This window comes from Salvelinus namaycush, chromosome 32, assembly GCF_016432855.1.
Source record: "Salvelinus namaycush isolate Seneca chromosome 32, SaNama_1.0, whole genome shotgun sequence".
Taxonomy (NCBI): domain Eukaryota; kingdom Metazoa; phylum Chordata; class Actinopteri; order Salmoniformes; family Salmonidae; genus Salvelinus; species Salvelinus namaycush.
This window is the reverse complement of record NC_052338.1, coordinates 12,633,981-12,653,395: the sequence shown is the minus strand read 5'-3', so window position 1 is coordinate 12,653,395 and position 19,415 is coordinate 12,633,981. Positions and strand designations below refer to the sequence as shown.

Genomic DNA, 19,415 nt, shown 5'->3' with positions numbered 1-19,415 from the left:
CTGATTGTGTGTCAGTGATGCTGAATTGAAAAAACAGTGCGACCACATATTTCAAGTGTTAAAATGCATCTTTAATTAAATTTTTAACAAAATACCCAGAAAATTCAAAGCTCCTACCTTTACAAAAATATGTCTTCTACAAATTGTAGTCTGTCCAAACAACCATTCTAATAAAACACAGTGTAGTGTATATAGATCCTGTAGCAGCCTCCTCAACAGTAAAGTCAAACATTCTCCACGTCAAGAGTTCTCCTAATTCCCGTCTTGGAGAGCTACTACGCGTGCCCGCCCGGCACTAACAACAATTTCCAATAAATCAACCAATCATGGTCTTCCGTTTAAGAAACCACGGTTACTTTAAATCAGGTGTGTTAGAGCTGGGCCGGAGCAAAGACCTGCACACCCACCCGGTACGTCTCCAGGACTGGAGTTTTCCGGCGAAGCCTGCTCTACATATTCTTCCACCCACACAAAGTAACATACACAGTATAAATTAAGTTAATCAATGTTTTTTGTTTAAATTAGCATTCCACAAATATACATTTAACGTGATTGTGTTTATCCACAACAAAGAGGCAGACCAAAGTTTACAAACATAGAAGCTGTTTCAAGTGCTGGCGACAAAAAGCCTGATTATAAGATGTCCACACACAAAAAATTGTTTTTGGTCCCCACGTAATATATATATATATACTGTACACAGCAGAATGATACAAAATACCAAAGCTCAGCACAAGAAAAGGCAACAGTTTCTTCAAGACAGTTTCAATGTAAATTATAGACTTCTATCTTCTTATTCCAAAGTGCAATTGAGCATATGAAGAAGAACCTAGGAAGGGAAAAATGAAGTTGTTTAGATCCCAAGACTTAACTCTTGACAAGAACATTGGAAGCATCATCTGCACATATTTTGTGGAGTGATTGAATGAGGGCAATTTCTGTTTATGGCATGACATTATTTAACTCTAGATCGTATGAGGTAGTATGGTTGGAAGTGTGTGTGTGTTACCTGATTGCACGCTCCCCAGTCTCCTCTGCAGGGCCTCCAGTCTGGAGATGTAGTCGGTGAGCGCTCGGTCAGGGTCGTAGTTCTGGAGGTGAGAGCAGGTCAGAGGGTCCCCAGCCATGTGGAACCTGTGTTGTGCAGAGGAAAGGGCGGAACTGGGGGAGTCTCGACCAGTGCGCCCCCTGCTGGCCCCTCTGATTTCCCCGTACACCTCCACACTCCCTGGATGCAGGTAGGGTGAGTCTGTCCTCACCTCGATACCTGAAGAGGAAGAGAAACAGTTCAGTCCTCTGTGTGGTTTTTCTCTCACAAAACCGGATCAATGAGTCAGCAGGACAACTTTGAAAACCAATGAAAAGGTAATTATTAATTTTCTGCTTTTGTTTGAACATGGCACTTTAGAATATTCAGGTTATTTATTTAGGTTAGCTAGCCGTGTGGACCACCTGACCAATCAGCACTTAATTGATTACAAGTGTGTAAGCCTAGGGTAGCCGAGCTTGGTTCTTTACCATTTAACTCAATAACCAGTTCATTCATTCCCAGTTCATTTTCTTTGTGTTGGGGTTAGTGTGAGGGAGTGTGATTTCCATACCTGGTGACTGTCCCAGACCGTTTCTGTTCACGTTGCCAGATGTTATGGACCTCATCCCCGTAGCTTTATGCCATCGCTTGACCAGGAAACGCATTCTGAAAGAACAGAACAGTTTGATTCAAAAAGATGGGATAGAGGACCATTAGAGTACATATATCATAAGTATTAGCTATACCATAGCCTCCTAACAGTTGCAACACCATCCTACCACTTCAGTTCCCATTGTTTACCTGGAGAGGGCGATGGAGACGCGGACAGCCGAGCGGAAGCGCGTCAGCCCTCGGCGGTGCTGCGTCGGGGACTCCAGGCTGCAGTCGGAGGGCCGGCCGCCCATGCGAGCAATAAGCGACAGCGTGGCTTCCTCACACTCCTGGAAGCCGCCGAGCAGCAGCAGCAGGTACTTCTTCTGGTAGATGAGGGCCTTGCGGAAACTCTCGGAGCGCAGGTACTTGCCATACATCCTCTGGAGAAGGGGAACAGGAGAGAGAGAGAGGAGTGTTGTAATAGTGTAAGTGTGAGAGTTAAGTGGGTTTTATAGATGTGCAAGAATATATTTGCTATTCAACTCTGACAAAGAGTGGAAAAGTGGTCGATTTGTAAGGAGGTGAGTGTTATGGAGAGATGCAGGGCAGCTTTGAGCTCACCTTCAGTGTGGCGTTGTCTGTGTCCGGTCCGGTCATGTCTCTGAGGGACTCTGTCCGGATCTCTCCCCTGAGTCGGGTCACCTCGGCCTGGGCTAGACGCAGGCCCTTCTCCAGCCGGCTCCTCTCCCTGGTCCAGGACTCGCGCTCCGACGAGAACAGAAGGCTGGCCGCCTCCTGCTGCTTGTCCACGCCGCCTCTCCTGCTGGACTGGAGGGAGGGATAGAGGTAGAGAGGAGTGATGTTAGGGTGGTGCAAATTAACGCAATGTCTCCACACATTTTTACTTCTCTGCCATTTCTAGGTACTTCTGCAATCCAGTATTGTACTCTCTGTCCCATCTCTAGAGTCCCACCCTGCCACTGTACCTGTATAGTATTAGACTATTATTGTACTGATCCCAGACCCGTCACCAGCCCTGAATTGCATTAGATCTAGTATTGTAACTCACGCTGTCCCCTGATCCCAGACCAGCCTGGCGGTAGCGTCGAAGCTCATCTTCCAGGCGGAGGACCTGGTTGCGCAGATCGTTCTTCTCCTCTGTCAGACGGCTGACGAAGCCAGTGAGCTCAGCATTCTGCCTCAGCAGCCGCTCTGTCAGGGAGCTGGACTGGCCTCCCGCCAGCTGGGCGGTGCTCTGTAGACACAGCAGAGAAGAAATGTCAGTACTCAGTAGCCACTGAAATGGAATAGCTTACTCCTATATGTGCAGGTGTTGGGCAGGGGGATACTATTTAAGTCTGACTAAGACCAATGTTTGTTTCCTGTTGGGTTTTCTATGTGGTTTATGTATATAATGTGTGAGCTGTGCTAAGATATTTTTGTAGGACAATAAACAACAATCTAATCTAAGTAGTCTGAAGTGTCATCTCACCTCAGGGACCAAGGGGAGTGCTGGGAACTGCTGCAGCATAGTGATGACCTCATCAATATTGGTCTGCAGCCACGACAGCCCTTCACTGTCCACCTCCGTAGTCAACCTGTACATACACACATATGGATTCATCCACACAACATCAATCTACACCTGCACATATTGACAGGTTCACCTCAATGAAAAGTTGAACTGATGTATATAACATGTACAAATGTTTTGAGACAAAGTTGTTAAGAAATTGTGAGATACCTGCCAGAGCCCTTGCTGACCATGGTTCGGATCTTGGCTGCGATGAGCTGCAGTTTGCCCAAGACCTTGTCTGAGTGTTTTGGGTTATGGTGGGGGGCGAGGTTGCCCCCTGTCCCAGTGACCTCAAGGAGGGAAGGCGCGCTGGATTCGATAGTAAGCATGTCGCCGGGCTTCTGCTGGAACACCCAGTCTCTTGTCCGGTCGGTGGGAATGCCTCGCCACACAGCCTGCTGCTGGCACAGACACGGTACAGAAAAGTTTCAGCTCAGAAGACACATAGCACAGTAGAGTTTATATAACTTATGACCAACAGACTCTCAAATGGCCATAATTGTGGATTATAATACATTATAATTCTGTTGCTGAGCGTAAAACAGCTCCACCTTAGCTCCACCTCCACATTATTACAAAAGTATGTGGACACCTGCTCGTCGAACATCTCATTCCAAAATCATGGGCATTAATATGTAGTTGGTCCCACCTTTGCAGCCCTAGACCATTATTCCGACTTCACCAAACTTTACAGTTGGCACTATGCATTCGGGCAGGTAGCCTTCTCCTGGCATCCGCCAAACCCAGATTAGTCAGATGGTGAAGTGTGATTCATTACTTCAAAGAACGCGTTTCCACTGCTCCAGAGTCCAATGGCGGCGAGCTTTACACCACTCCAGCCGACGCTTGGCATTGCACATGGTGATCTTAGGCTTGTGTGCGGCTGCTTGGCCCATTTCATGAAGCTCCTGACAAACAGTTATTGTGCTGACGTTGCTTCCAGAGGCAGTTTGGAACTCGGTAGTGATTGTTGCAACCGAGGACAGATGATTTTTACACGCTTTCAGCACTCGGCGGTCCCTTCCTGTGAGCTTGTGTGGCTGACCACTTCGTGTTGTTGCTCCTAGACGTTTCTACTTCACAATAACAGCACTTACAGTTGACCGGGGCAGCTCTAGCAGGGCAAATATTCCAAACTGAATTGTTGGAAAAGTGGCATCCTATGATGGTGCCACATTGAAAGTTACTGAGCTTTTCAGTAAGGCCATTCTACTGCCAATGTTTGTATATGGATTGCATGGTGTGTGCTCGATTTTATACACCTGTCAGCAATGGGTGTGGCTGAAATAGCCGAATCAACTAATTTGAAGGGGTGTCCACATAGTTCTGTATATATAGTGTGATTATTTTATCATACACAGCCGGGTTCTAACAACAAGAGCTTAATAAATGCAATATATTGTAGTACCAATAACTAAGAAAAAAATACAATATTCCTATTGGATTTTTCTAGAAAATGCATTTCAATTGTATCATCTGATTCAAAAGCGCTGTATTTGGTTCATTCAAAGTAAATGAATGTAGGATATAGGAATGTGACCCACGTTTTGGTTATCAGGCTGCTGCTGCGTCCCGCTTCCGACCATCTCCCCCCCTCTCATCTCTCCCAGCCGGACCACTTTCTCCTGCAGCCTCTCCTTCTCTTGCTCCAGTCGCTTCCCCTGCTGCACCTCTCTCACCAGCTGCGCCATGGTGTCCCGCGCATGCTCCCCCAGGCTTTCCAGCTGGCCCCTTGTCTCCCGAAGAGCCTCCTGGTCCTGGCATGACCTCTGAGCTGCCGAGGTCAGCTCCTGCTCCCGTCCCACAGCCTCCAGCTTCTGGGCCTCCACCTCGTCCAGCAGACTAACCACCTGAAGAGGGAATAAATAGGAGGTCACAGGATTTCGTGGGAATGCAGAAGTGGAGGTAACTATAGTTACTATAATAGTAATGCCTATGTAATGTCGTCATGACAATTTGAAGAAAGCAGATGCACCATCTGATAAGCCAATAGGGTGGCACAATTTAGTAGGGGTGCAGAATCACATGACATAACTGGTCATAATGCCAACCCAATATTTTCACTAGCACTTTCTGTGAATCTCCTGTGTGCAGGGCATTGATAGCAGCCTGGCTGATGCGACCACACAGCTTGAAAGAGCTGTGACTCACTGGTCTGGACAGGAGGCCGTTTGTTAATGCTCAGAAATTGTGCGAACTTGATTGGTTCTCTCAACCAGAAAAAAATCCTGGGGGGTTGAGACTTCTCGCTGTTTGGATTTGAAAACACAACAGTTGTAATGGAAGGGGGCGGCGCTCGGGGGCCGTGTGTGGCTGTGGGTGTTTGAGTGAGAAAGACACAGTGAAGAACCAACCGGTAAAGGTACAGCCCCCTTCATTGCATCATAAGACTTACTGTAAGTAAACTAGTGTGAATGTACTTGTGTGTGTGTGTGTGTGTGTGTGTGCATCTGCTTCAGCTACAAACAAACAAACAGCCCACCTGAGCATGCTTCTTGTCCATCTCCCTCCGCAGTCCCTCCAGAAGAGCTTCGGATGACATCGCCCCTCCCACCACTTCATCCTCCCCACTCTCAGCCCTCTTCCTCTCTGGGCTTTCACTCCAGGAGGAGCCGTGCTGGCGGAGCTCCTTCTCTCTCCCCAGGGCGCTACTCAGCTCCTGGGCCCGGGCTCGCTCTGACTCTAGTTGGATGTGGAGCTGTGAGGCCTGGGTCTGCAGCCTGGAGCGCTCCTGTTCGGCCTGGACGGAAAGCTGGGAGGTGGACTGGCGCTCCTGGTCTAGGGCTGAGGTCAGCTGGGCTACGTGACTCTGCTGCTCCTCCAGGGCCAGTTTTAGATCCTGAAGGGAAGGGGTGTAAATACAAAGATAAGTGTGAAAAACACTTGAGTAGACCTACTCCAGTGACTAAGGTGAACACATTAGTAAAACACTGCATTTAAGTCAAATACACTAAAGTGAAGACGTGTGAAATTACACTGGGACACCTGTCTACTACCTTCCCTAAAAACTGTCTTACCTCCAGCTCCTCGCTCTCCAGCTCCTCTTTCTTGTCAGATTTACACTTCTCCTTCTCGAAGGCCCACTGCATCTCTCTGGCCTTCTTCTGTTCGTCTGCCAGTCTGTCCGTCAGGGTGTCCACCTCAGCAGCCTTCTGTGACACCTCCGATCTAGAAACAAAGACACCAGTCTGGATCCATCCAACAGCAACTAGGAAGGTAAACTAGATGTGTATGCAATACCAATGTTGGGAAGGTGAGTGTAAGTCGATGTTTGTTTCTGTATATCTCTAAATAGTCTTACCTGAGAATGTTCTGCTCTTTTATGTGTCAAACTAAGACACTGATGGTGTGTGTTTGTGTGAGCGTGCATTAAAACCTTACCTGACTGTGTCCAGCTCCTTCAGGTGTTTTTGCTGGGCCTGGAGCGTGGTCTCCAGCTCTAGTTTGGTCTGGGCCAGCTCTCCCTTCAGCTCCTCCAGCAGATCCCTGTCAGCCTGCTGCAGTGTGGGGGGCTCCTGAACGCCACACAATCCAGCATGAGGGGCTCCTCTCTCCCTCTGCTGCTCAACACCAGGCTGAACACTGGGCTGAACACCTGAGTGGGACGAGCAGCCGGACAAAACAACATGCAAGACAGAATCAGCTGCGGTTTCTCCTTTTTATATTCATAATATTGGTTGCATTGAGTTGAATAGCTGTGACCTCATCTAAGACAATTTACTATAGATATTAGTCAATCAAAAAATCAATGAATTTATCCATCCATCCAGCCCCCACACGTTCATCCATCATCCCTATGTGTCCTTACCACCCACCCACACAGCACGAGAAGCAATTGGAGGGCCAGACTACAGACCTTGATTGGATCTGCCAGGCTCCTGGGCTTGGATTTGTTGTAGCTGGGCCCGGAGCTGCCGGACCTCTGTCAGCAAACTGCTTCTGTCTGCAGCCTGCAGCATCCCCATGGCATCCCTGTGATGGGCATCCTGTAGATTTACACACAGACACAGTTTAGCCTTGGAACTTAATAACAATGCATATAACCACCAAGTTTTTCTACGAAGTGAAGAAATAGACCCTAGACTAAAACTGCTCTATATTTTTGTATTACCTGTTGGCTATATCCCACTCTCCAGCTAGCTAATAGGCTAATACCAAGATAAGCAGGTAATGTCTAAGGCTAACCTGAGTGTTAAGTGTTTGTTAGCTACCTGCTCAGCTAGCATGTGCTCCAGCTAGTTGAGGCTAATGCTAAGGTTAGCCAGAAGTTAAGCGAAAGTGTACATAGTTTTTCAGTAACCTGCTCGGCTAGCCTGTGCTCCAGATGGTTGAGGTGGATGACAGCGTCGCTAGTGTCCAGCTGGTCCAGACGGGCATAGAGGGTGCTCTTCAGCACACTCCGCTCCCTCACAAACACCTGCTGCACTGCCCCCAGCAGCTCTCCACGCCAGTCCGCACTACCTGGAGTCTGAACATACACAAGCACATAGACATGCATATTTACAGAAAATGAGGGGGAAAAAGGGTTTCTGAAAGCTTAATTAAGCCTTAAAAGCAGTGTTTCACTTAAGCTGGGGGAGGGGGGTTCTACTAAGCTTTATGGAATTGTTTTAAAGATGGTCATACTAAGGATAATTTTGCTATTTTATTTTAAGACCCCTTGAAGTACCAAAAAAAGTATTTGATGAAAGTATTTATTTGGCCTTACTGCTATTAGCCCAGACAAACGCATTGAATAACAGATTCACTAAACTTCCAAAGGAAGTTTGTTCTGAAGTGTCTATCCTAGATCTCAAAGATATAAGAAAGATCAGGAAACATTTGTTATATATACATACACACATACTTTTTTGTATTTAACCTCTTATTTTTGTCACTAAACAGTCTCCATATATATTTCCATAATTATTTTTCGACTGGGACCTTTAGACGAGTCTTGTGAGGCCTGTGTGTTTCCTAGAGTCCAAACTTTTTGGACGCTACAGACAGAAGTTGATAGATCAGCTGTACCAACTTCAGACGAGTCCCAAGACACTTGTGGGGGTCATAGAGCATAATGTTTCATGGTCTGACAAACACCGCTCTAGCTCTGTCACCTTTCACGCTGATGCAGAAGTGTGACAAATATCTCTAACTTAAACTGATGTTTTGGGGGGGGGGGGTTGTATTATGCTAATTCGATTTTAACAGGGACACAGACATCAACCTTGGGGGTTAAACTGAGACCAACAAAACCCCTACGGTATTTAAGTGAGGCTACTAGTACAAAGTATCCACGCTACACAGTACAGATGCTACCAGTACTGTACCTGTGTTTCCCTGCTGTGTGTCTGCATCTGGGAAATGAGGGCCTTGAGGGACTCCACAGTGGCCAGCAAGGCCCCTCTCTCTTTGGGCCAGCCCTGGGCATGGTGGATCAGGCTGGCTGGGTCAGCCTCGCCCTCTGGGATTGGCAGCTCCGATAGGGACAGCACCTGCATACCCTCCTGATGCACCTCGCGGAGCAGGTTCTGGAGGGGACACATGTACAGAGATTCATCTCATAAACATTAAACCATGTGCAAACTAGACATCTACACCAATATACTCAAATACACAGATTGGCATACAAAGACATGCTTAACTTTACATTTCCAAATGCAGTTCTTGTACCTTAATTCTGTCAGGCAGTGCATCGTCTGTCTCTTTCCTGGCTCCCTCTGGCGTGGTCCTGAACTCCTGCTGCAGATTAGGCAGGTCATAGCCTGTCCGCTGACTCCATTCAGAACTGCTGTCTGCAATAGGGTACACACAAGGTTAACATTGCATACCAATGGAAGCAAAAAACTCTTTCTTTGAATAGGCATGCAAAATAACATTTTCTCAAATCATGCAAAGCATCCTTTGTCACAAACACTAGCAAACACATGCATCAACTCAAAAGACTCACACCATGACTCGTAAAATGCTGTGTTTGTTGATAATGTATTGTATACATATTTATGCATTGATTGTGAAGGTGTTATATCGCCCAAGGTATTGTGATTACTAGGGAAAGCATGCAACCTCTTGAGAGACACTTGGCATAGCATTGAATACAGAGGCTCACATTTGGCATGGAGGTGTAATGTGTGACACAACTTACCACTGGTGTAGCCGTCTTTGAATTGCGATCCTGCGGGACGCTCTGGTCTCGATGAGGGGGCCTGGGGGGCATGAAACCAGGTCAGAACACAGAAGAGTTTGAGTTCCTTTACCTCCCCACTCCCCCATAAAAATGTCAAGTTCATCATCTCGGTCATGTTTATTAAGCACCAAACGAAAGAAAACAGACCGAAACCGGGTTCTGCAACAGAAAACGAAAACTAGCTTCCGGGTAGACTTTTGTTCTGTTACTCACTTCTGTTTGTGCCTAATGAACACAACTCAGGTCTGCTGAGATGTCGCCCAACGAACTCACCTCATGAGAGCGGTGCAGCTTCTCGATGACGGTCTTGAGAGCCCTACACTCCTCCTCCAGCATCTGAGCGTCCCTCTTCAGGGCCTCGCTCTCTGCGATGTGCCGGGCCTCCATGTCCAGGATCTCCGCCGCATGCAGCTCCTGCATCTGTACGATCTTCTCCTGGTACTCCCCGATCATCTCCTCCACCTCTTCCTCTGACACAGACCTGGGCTGGTCAGATGTCTGGGAGGAAAAGGTCTCCGTCTGGGTGCCAGCATCTGTACGAGGCAGACGTTGAGATACATTAAGACCAGACGATTTGTCAGAGAACGTTTGGTTCTCCGCGGCAGAGATCTTCCTGGAGTGCGATGGTTTGTCTTTGGCAGTGGCGGCCATTTTTCCCTTGGCTCCATGGCGGTGGTCTTGCAGTTTGACTCCTTTCTTTTTCGGATTGGAGGCTGGTACCGGCTGCTGCTGCTGGGGTGAGGGAGACTGAGATGGTGATAGTGGGAATAGTGGTGACGGTGACTCTGTGGTTTTCTCCAAGGCTACTCTGAGCTGTTGGAGCTCCTCTTGAAGCTGTGCAATGGACAGGTCGCGGACTTGGAGTTCGTTCTGGAGTTTATCGCTGCACTCCTTGAAGCTGTTCAGGTGTTCTTTGGTAGCAGCTGCCTCTTCTCGGACCTCCTGGAGCTCTTGGAGAAGCTTAGACGCGGTGGCACCGTCACCTTCCGATGAGGCCTGTGAAGTTCGGAGACACCAAAATCCATACAGAAGTGAAGATATGCCAATAGATATTTTTCCATATTGTTGAGTAAAGTTGGAATATTCTTCCATGCAGCAATATACACTTACCCGGTAGAGTTCTCCCTTGAGATGTGCTATGGTCATCTCTCTCTCCTTCGGTACAAAATAAATTATTAAAATGGTCGGATTGGTTAGTCACTGAAAAGACTACAAACATACAACTCCCCATTTGATCAACATTTTTAAATGTACAGTTATCCACACAAAATGGACAGTTAAAAAAATTGACAATTAAGTTTGGCACCCAAAGACTGCGACTCCCATAGTTCTTTGCTCTGCTGAACACTGGTTGATTGGGACTGTGTTCATACCTGTAGCAGCTCCTGTAGTTTGTCACAGCTTTCCCTGTAGCTGCTGAGCTCCTCTTTGGTGGCAGCGGCCTCCTCTTTGACCTCCTTCAGCTCCCGATGGAGCTCAGACACCTTGGCCTCACCGCCTCCAGATGACACCTGCTGTCAAAGGTAGAAGTGTTAGACGTTAGAATTTCTAGAATTTGGATTTCAAGACAATTCATTTAAGGGAATGTCAAGAACAAGAAAGTATCGCAGTACTTTAGTAACTCTGAGGCAGTAGAATTGTACTGTGTCTGTGCCTATGGTAATCGGAGGAACTCCCTTTGTTTCTTACCCTTTGAAGGTCTTCTTGAAGCTTTGCTATTGCAACCTCTTTTGCCTAAAAAAGGACAATATGTGATAATTGTAACTCCCTTTCAAGCAACAAGTTGAATAGAGCACTAATCAAACATGGTTGTTGAGTGTGATATTACATACCTTGAGCTCCTGCTGGAGTTTATTGCTGTTCTCCCTGTAACTGCTGAGCTGTGCTTTGGTGGCTGAAGCCTCGTCCCTGACCTCCTGTAGTTCCTGTATCATCCCAGATACAGCCGGCTCGTTTCCTCCAGAAGATGGAGTCTGGTTCAGAGTTCAAAGAGATAGCAGCTTGTCAGCAATTAAACTGTGAAAAACATTACAGGCAGTGTAGGCTAAAGGTATTTCACTCATCGATGGGAAGTACTGCAGGCAAACTCGAACACCTAAAACGTGAATTTATAGGAGGTAGTGCAGACTAGAGCTAACTTAACTTTAGCCTTAACTTATTGCCTATGGGAGATAACTCCTACCTCTTCGGCCGGAAACGTTCTCTGGTATCCACCAGGCTTGGTCGTCCTCATCTGATTGAGCAAATCCATGAGCATGACCAGCCTCTTCTCGTACTCCAGCACCTCCTCCTCGGAACTGGAGAGCAGCTGCTTCTGCAGCTCCTGGTCCTTCTGTATGCCACTCAGGCCCACCTCCAGCTCGCGGAGCTTCTCCGTCAGGAGGACCACCTTCCCTGTGGGGCCCTGTTTGGCTCCTTGGATCTCCGCTGCTCGGGACATTCCTGCAAACCCAAAGTCGGGTACCTCCATCTGTCCCTGGGGATCCTTGTGGCCGAATTCTTTGGTTCTCTGGCCCTTGGACTCCTGCGATTGATGCGACTGTTGCTGGACGGCGCCCAGTTGGGCCTGGCTGACAAGCGCGGCCGCTACCCTCTCCCTCAGCTTGTCCTCCAGGTCCTGGACCTTGCGCTGGAGCTCGTCGGCATCCTCCTGGGCATGCTCCACCAGGAACCGGCAGCGGATCAGTTCAGAATCCCTTTCTCTGACACAGGCTTCAAGTTCCTGGACGCGAAGGCTTAGCTCCTCCAACCTGGAGGTGGCGCTCTGCTCCAACGCCTGGATCTGAGCCTGCGCCACCAAGAATTCTGCAGTCTTCTCCCTGAGGGCATCTTGCAGCTCCATCGCGGTGTCGTCCGACTGCTCCTTTTCCGATTCGGCTAATGCTAGCCTGCTCTCCTGCAAGTACCGGTACCTCTCCAGGAGCATGCATTGCTCGGCTTTGATGGTGTCCAGCTTTTGGGTGGCCAGGTCCATCTTTTGCTTCATTTCGTCGTACTCCTCCTTGCTGGGACCTCCGACCTGGCTCTCAAACTGGCCCTTGAGCTCCTCATCCGTCTCCGAGGATTGCTTCCGCTCGATGTTGGCTAGCTCCTCCTGGAGCTTGTCGATGACGGCGTTTAGCTGCTCCAGCTCCTCCTCGCTGTTCTTCTTCAGGCGCTGCTGCTCGCTCCGCATGCACTCCACCTGGGACTCCAGCTCCCACAGTAGTTCGTCCCTCGCGTTGATTTCCTGAAGGGAAGGATGGAGCAGTGAATGTAGGTATAAGGACGAAGATGAGGAGGAAGAAGAGTGGCTCATGCTTTCTGGTAAACCTCTGAGACATAGTTGTGCCACGGCAAGATAGTTAATATTGATAAAAATGTTGTGATATATTATCTATGGTTGAGACTCAATCAGGTAACATTTTAGGTTGGGAAACTGTAATAACGGTACTTCAGGAAACAATTCTGATTAGTTGGACATTTCTAGGGTGTTCCAAGTGTTCTCAGATGTTTAGTAAGCCAACATAAAAAACATATCACAAGACAACAGAGCATGGGAGGCCCACTTACCAAAACCTAAAATAAAATGGTAGCTTACGTCAAAACAAAAATAAAAAATAAAATGAACGGCTGTCACACAACACACACACTGATCCACTATCACAGAGATATACATATATGTGAACAGAAGATCAAATGGTCTGTCTGTAACGTATATGTATATGGGGTTACCTTGTTATCAGGGGTTGTTTCCGTGTGTTGAAGCTTAGCCATCTGCTCATTAAGAAGGGCTATTTCCCTGTCCTTCTCCTCCATCACCTTCAAAAGTTTATCATATGTTCGGAGATTATAATCTGCTGGCTCTCAACACAAACAAAATTCACCCTTAATAAACTGGGACAGTTTACAATAGGGAAGGATCATTTATGGGGGATTTGTTTATCTTTAGGGTGGGGATACTACCTATCACTACTACCATATTAGCCTAACAGGTCCCACATTTGGTGCTTTGGCTAATGTGGCATATATATATATATATATATATATATACACTGCTCAAAAAAATAAAGGGAACACTTAAACAGCACAATGTAACTCCAAGTCAATCACACTTCTGTGAAATCAAACTGTCCACTTAGGAAGCAACACTGATTGACAATAAATTTCACATGCTGTTGTGCAAATGGAATAGACAAAAGGTGGAAATTATAGGCAATTAGCAAGACACCCCCAAAAAAGGAGTGATTCTGCAGGTGGTGACCACAGACCACTTCTCAGTTCCTATGCTTCCTGGCTGATGTTTTGGTCACTTTTGAATGCTGGCGGTGCTCTCACTCTAGTGGTAGCATGAGACGGAGTCTACAACCCACACAAGTGGCTCAGGTAGTGCAGTTCATCCAGGATGGCACATCAATGCGAGCTGTGGCAAAAAGGTTTGCTGTGTCTGTCAGCGTAGTGTCCAGAGCATGGAGGCGCTACCAGGAGACAGGCCAGTACATCAGGAGACGTGGAGGAGGCCGTAGGAGGGCAACAACATAGCAGCAGGACCGCTACCTCCGCCTTTGTGCAAGGAGGTGCACTGCCAGAGCCCTGCAAAATGACCTCCAGCAGGCCACAAATGTGCATGTGTCAGCATATGGTCTCACAAGGGGTCTGAGGATCTCATCTCGGTACCTATTGGCAGTCAGGCTACCTCTGGCGAGCACATGGAGGGCTGTGCGGCCCCACAAAGAAATGCCACCCCACACCATGACTGACCCATCGCCAAACCGGTCATGCTGGAGGATGTTGCAGGCAGCAGAACGTTCTCCACGGCGTCTCCAGACTCTGTCACATGTGCTCAGTGTGAACCTGCTTTCATCTGTGAAGAGCACAGGGCGCCAGTGGCGAATTTGCCAATCTTGGTGTTCTCTGGCAAATGCCAAACATCCTGCACGGTGTTGGGCTGTAAACACAACCCCCACCTGTGGACGTCGGGCCCTCATACCACCCTCATGGAGTCTGTTTCTGACCGTTTGAGCAGACACATGCACATTTGTGGCCTGCTGGAGGTCATTTTGCAGGGCGCTGGCAGTGCACCTCCTTGCACAAAGGCGGAGGTAGCGGTCCTGCTGCTGGGTTGTTGCCCTCCTACGGCCTCCTCCACGTCTCCTGATGTACTGGCCTGTCTCCTGGTAGCGCCTCCATGCTCTGGACACTACGCTGACAAACACAGCAAACCTTTTTGCCACAGCTCGCATTGATGTGCCATCCTGGATGAACTGCACTACCTGAGCCACTTGTGTGGGTTGTAGACTCCGTCTCATGCTACCACTAGAGTGAGAGCACCGCCAGCATTCAAAAGTGACCAAAACATCAGCCAGGAAGCATAGGAACTGAGAAGTGGTCTGTGATCACCCCCTGCAGAATCACTCCTTTTTTGGGGGTGTCTTGCTAATTGCCTATAATTTCCACCTTTTGTCTATTCCATTTGCACAACAGCATGTGAAATTTATTGTCAATCAGTGTTGCTTCCTAAGTGGACAGTTTGATTTCACAGAAGTGTGATTGACTTGGAGTTACATTGTGTTGTTTAAGTGTTCCCTTTATTTTTTGGAGCAGTGTATATATACACACACACACACACACACACACACACACACACACACACACACACACACACACACACACACACACACATACATAGAATGTGTTGTCAATTATTTCTGTAGCATCTATATAGGCAGTATGAAATATTTATGAAAGTTACATTAAGCCTTAAAAAGTATATTTAGAAATGGAACTGCAATGTCTTTGTAAAATACTGTAGCTAGGTCTAAATGAACCATTCTACATTCAAGCATTGGTCTGAATCTTTAAGCAGGATAATCTTTAAAATATGCTTTAGTGTATCAACAGTTACCATACAACTCAGTTGTTTTATCCTTTGATATATCATTTGACTGGTCTGCCTTTATGTGGCTTTGTTCACCACGTGTCAACCTTGTTGGATTAAGGATTACCTATAGTAAATGTTAACCTTTTTCGTGGCTATTTGTTGTGTTTTACCTGGTTGCTGCTAGTCTAACTGTCTGGCATGTCTAAATGTTAGCCTAGCTGTGGCTAAGCTATCGACCTGCTAGTCTAGCGTTGTGGCCCAGGCTACCTACATACTAGCTTGGCTATGTGGTGTCTAAGGCTACCTATATGCTAGACTAGCTGTGTGGGGGCTAAGGCTACCTACATGCTAGCCTAGCTGTGTGTTGGCCGATTACCTGGAGCAGGCGGTCCTTGGTCTCTAGGTCTTGCTGCTGGGTGCTCAGCTCCTTCCTCTGGATCTCCAGCTGCATGTGGAGCTGCTGCACCTCATCACTCTTGTTCTCCAGCTCCTCCCGGAACTGCTCCAGCTGCTCCTCCAGGTTACTGATCTGGAAGGGAGGAGGGGGAAGGGGGGAGTCAAGCTGGAGTGTTGTGTGTTCTTATCCATCTAACTGAGGACCAGGGCATCGACACATGAACAGGGTACTTGAAATCTAAGTGGGGACCTGTCTTGTGTCCATCATTGGCTATTGAAGGAGCGTGATTTGAGGCGGAGTGAAAGATGGTGGGCAAAGGGTTGCAACAAGTAGAGGAATGTTCCACTTTGTGTAAATCATCGGGGAGGCGATAACCAATCAAGGTTTTCGCTGGCTAGCTTTGACACAGTGCTGGATTGGCTACTTAGAAATTCCCTTCCAAACATGTGAAAGAAAGAAACCCCCATAAGACCAATACATTACCTCTTTCTCTTTCCTGTCCAGAGCCTCTCTTTCAGTCTGTAGCTGAGCCTCCAGTGATGAGTCCCCAAGCTCACGAACAGACACATGCTGCCTCTTATCATCCACCTGAAACAGACATGCATGCAAGCAAGCAACGCGCACACACAATACGTTATTATTTAGCGACCAGTCATGCGCGACGCATGCACACACAAGCAAACATACACACATCACACGCAAGAATACATACAAGTATACACACAAATCTCAGGATAGCCACACACACACAGCCATACATGTCATGCACTTAATCAGCTGGGCAGTAGCAAGGTATGGGGACATTTCTTTCACTGCTCTGTTTCAGCCTGCCAACAGTGATATTGGTTTCAATACTCATTATTATGGGCACACACATTCTCAGCCATGACGTCGGGTAATGCAGGTACACTCAATCTCCTTTATCAATGCACACATACATGCACACATACACAAACACCCATATATATGCAAATATAGCTTCACGCTGTCACTCACACTCTACCAGAACACACACTCATTCTGACACAAACATGCACTCCATCTTCTCTCTCACACACGTTATGTTCTTCTATCCTCGTGCGGACCTAAAATTAATTTCCATTCAAAATCCTATCCCTAATAGTAACCCTAACCACTAAGCTTAAAATAGCCTTTGTCCACATGGGGAGGGGGCAATTTTCCTTGTTTTACTATCCTTCTGGTGACTTGGAGATTTTAGGTCCCCACTAGGAAATAAGAACCCCCCCCCCCCCCCCCCCCCAACACACTCCCTCTGGGGAGCAATCTTGGCAGTCGCATCATCAACAGCAGTGGCGGGAAGGAGTGGGGGGACTGTCTCTTTCTCTCTCTCCCCACTCCTCTTTTTTCCACTCGCTCTTTCTTTACTTGTCCCTCTCCTCTCTTTTTCCATCTTCCTCTCTTTGTTGTTCTCTCAGTCTCTATCCCACTGCATCCATCCCCCCTTCCTCTCCACCCATCTCTCTTGTCTCTCTCACCATCTCGGTGCTGGCCAGCAGCGCCTGCTCCAGCTCGCGTATGCGACCCTCCAGCTTGTCAATCTCCTCGTTGCGCTCGCCCACCTCGCGCTGCAGCTGCTCGGACGCCAGCAGCAGCTCGCTGCACCAGTCTGCCTTCTCCCTCAGCTGCTGGGTCAGCTGGTCCACCTGCGAGAGGAGAGGGATGAGGAGGAGGAGAAAGAAGAGGGATGGAAAGAGGGGTTTCAGTGTGGATCGTACAGTCTGTAGCTTCAGTGTATCACTGTGGCTAGCTAGTAGTAACACAACACAGTAGCTGGGAGGTCAGCTGATCCACCTGCCATTTTGAAGAGAGGGGGAAAAGAGAGGAGGTAGTAGGGCTGGGAATTGCCAGGGACCTCACGATATTATCACGATACTTAGGTGCCGATGTGATTGTCATGATTTTATATGTATTGCGATTTTATTGCATTTTGATGTTCCAAACATATTACTCACTAAATGTCTGCTGCAGAGAGACAGAGAGCATTAGGAAATTAGTTTTGATCAGTCATGGAAATAAAAGTGCTGGAAACATGTTGGCTCACTATTTAAAAAGAGAACACGCTATAAGATTAAAAACACCAGAGTTTTGGTGCAGGTACAGCCGACCAGCACTAGCTAACGCTACATAGCAAAAAATGTGTATGTATTTTACTAATCGATACTTGGCGTCAAAGTATCGATAAAATATTGCCCCCCCCCAAAAAACAGCGATATGTAACTATCAATTTTTCCCCCATCACTAGGGGCTAGAGGGAAAGAGGAGGGCTTTGGCGAGGATGGGAAAGAGAGTCCATCTACCTGTCATTATGCAGAATGGATGATATGCTTCCATATGAGAGAAGCTGCATTTCAGTATACATTAGCTACTAGCAATAGCTGTTAGATTAGCTGAGCCACCTGCCGTGTGGAAGAGGGGAGGAGCAGAAGGGAAAGATATTCGTTTTTAAACAAGGATGGTTATGCAATGGTGCGGCTGAACAACAGAGGCAGTTTTAATGTAAACAGGAGCAATACTATGAGGTCAGATGATCCTCACCTGCTACATGGTAGGGAAAGAGGGAGATGAATAGGGAAAGCGGGAGATGAATAGGGAAAGAGGGAAAAGGGGGGGAAGAGGAAGGTTTTGAATGCAGCTAATGATATTTAATAGAAGGTCCTTTTCAATGACGCTAGTACCACTAATCGCTGGGATCCACCTGCTATGGTGGACAGAGGAATATTCAATGGGACGAAAAGGAGCAAGAGCAGAGGAAGGGAAAGAGGGGGGCTCTAATGTGGTTTGCAATGACAGGCTGCTACCATGCAACTGATGGAGTTCTGTTAATAGAGAGAGGCTGTTTCAATGCAACTAATAGCAATACCTGGGAGGTCAGCTGATCCACCTGCCATGGGAGAGAAGCAAAGAGGAAGAGAAGCAAAGAGGAAGAGGAGGAAAGAGGGAGAGAGAATGGCCTTTAATGAGCATAGCAGTGACTAATAGGAGAAGGTGATGGGAGAAGGAATGGTTCTATGATTATGATAGCAGAGAAAGGCTGCTGTGATATAGCCAACTGCATTTAGCTTAGCAAAAGCAGGCCATTACAGTATCAATAATGGTGTTTAAAAAGAAAACTATAATTCAACTCAATAATTCTGAGTTACTTGTAGTGACACATTTCCACAACACATGCCACTATTGTACAGTTAAATACTGAACACAAACAACAGTATGGTAACAAATGTAAAACACAGCTGATGGCAACAGCAAGAAGAGCCACTGCCACAGCATGCCAAAGAGATGTGGAGCTATGATGATGCTAATGACTTTTAGCAGAAACCAGCCACAACAACTCAGTTGACCTACAGTAAACCAGAGAGAAGCAGTATATCACAGCTGTTATGATAGCAGATGCAATTATAATGCAAAGACAGACCTCCATGGTCCAGATGATGATGCTCAGCAGAAATATCCTAATGTAATATCTAACTACATTAACTAGCTACAACATGGTGCGAGAGTAAATACAACCTCTCCATGGACACCGCTTTTTTTGAAAGATAAAACATATATTAAGTGTTTTTAAGACAAGACCACTGTTAAAACCATTAATGTTCAATAAAATGTTCCATAAAAAAACGCTAGAATACTAGTTGTACAAAACGCATTACAAATCACACAATACCCACACAGTTAATAAACAAATCACCATGGCGATGATTGACAAATCAGCCCTCACCCCAAAAAAACGCATCAAAAATCACATCCAGCATATAAACTCAGCAAAAAAAGAAA

General features: G+C 47.1%; 1 protein-coding gene across 1 annotated transcript in view; it reads right to left on the bottom strand.

The window, feature by feature from the left end:
* Window positions 1-55: 55 nt before the first annotated feature.
* LOC120026998 (A-kinase anchor protein 9-like) overlaps window positions 56-19,415 on the bottom strand; it is a 57,479-nt gene continuing 38,119 nt past the window's right edge. The window contains exons 13-39 of the mRNA XM_038971832.1: window positions 17,120-17,287; window positions 16,107-16,211; window positions 15,603-15,755; window positions 13,081-13,167; window positions 11,549-12,595; window positions 11,199-11,339; window positions 11,056-11,100; window positions 10,740-10,877; window positions 10,477-10,521; window positions 9,640-10,362; window positions 9,325-9,385; window positions 8,853-8,974; window positions 8,510-8,710; window positions 7,501-7,668; window positions 7,057-7,186; window positions 6,582-6,795; window positions 6,218-6,368; window positions 5,683-6,039; window positions 4,745-5,050; window positions 3,369-3,598; window positions 3,117-3,222; window positions 2,694-2,879; window positions 2,246-2,452; window positions 1,832-2,064; window positions 1,602-1,696; window positions 1,010-1,267; window positions 56-829 (exon numbers count right to left, since the gene is read on the bottom strand). Coding sequence (XP_038827760.1) covers window positions 786-829; window positions 1,010-1,267; window positions 1,602-1,696; window positions 1,832-2,064; window positions 2,246-2,452; window positions 2,694-2,879; window positions 3,117-3,222; window positions 3,369-3,598; window positions 4,745-5,050; window positions 5,683-6,039; window positions 6,218-6,368; window positions 6,582-6,795; window positions 7,057-7,186; window positions 7,501-7,668; window positions 8,510-8,710; window positions 8,853-8,974; window positions 9,325-9,385; window positions 9,640-10,362; window positions 10,477-10,521; window positions 10,740-10,877; window positions 11,056-11,100; window positions 11,199-11,339; window positions 11,549-12,595; window positions 13,081-13,167; window positions 15,603-15,755; window positions 16,107-16,211; window positions 17,120-17,287 — 5,721 coding nt within the window. The 3' untranslated portion in view covers window positions 56-785. The remainder of the gene's footprint in view (window positions 830-1,009; window positions 1,268-1,601; window positions 1,697-1,831; window positions 2,065-2,245; window positions 2,453-2,693; window positions 2,880-3,116; window positions 3,223-3,368; window positions 3,599-4,744; window positions 5,051-5,682; window positions 6,040-6,217; window positions 6,369-6,581; window positions 6,796-7,056; window positions 7,187-7,500; window positions 7,669-8,509; window positions 8,711-8,852; window positions 8,975-9,324; window positions 9,386-9,639; window positions 10,363-10,476; window positions 10,522-10,739; window positions 10,878-11,055; window positions 11,101-11,198; window positions 11,340-11,548; window positions 12,596-13,080; window positions 13,168-15,602; window positions 15,756-16,106; window positions 16,212-17,119; window positions 17,288-19,415) is intronic.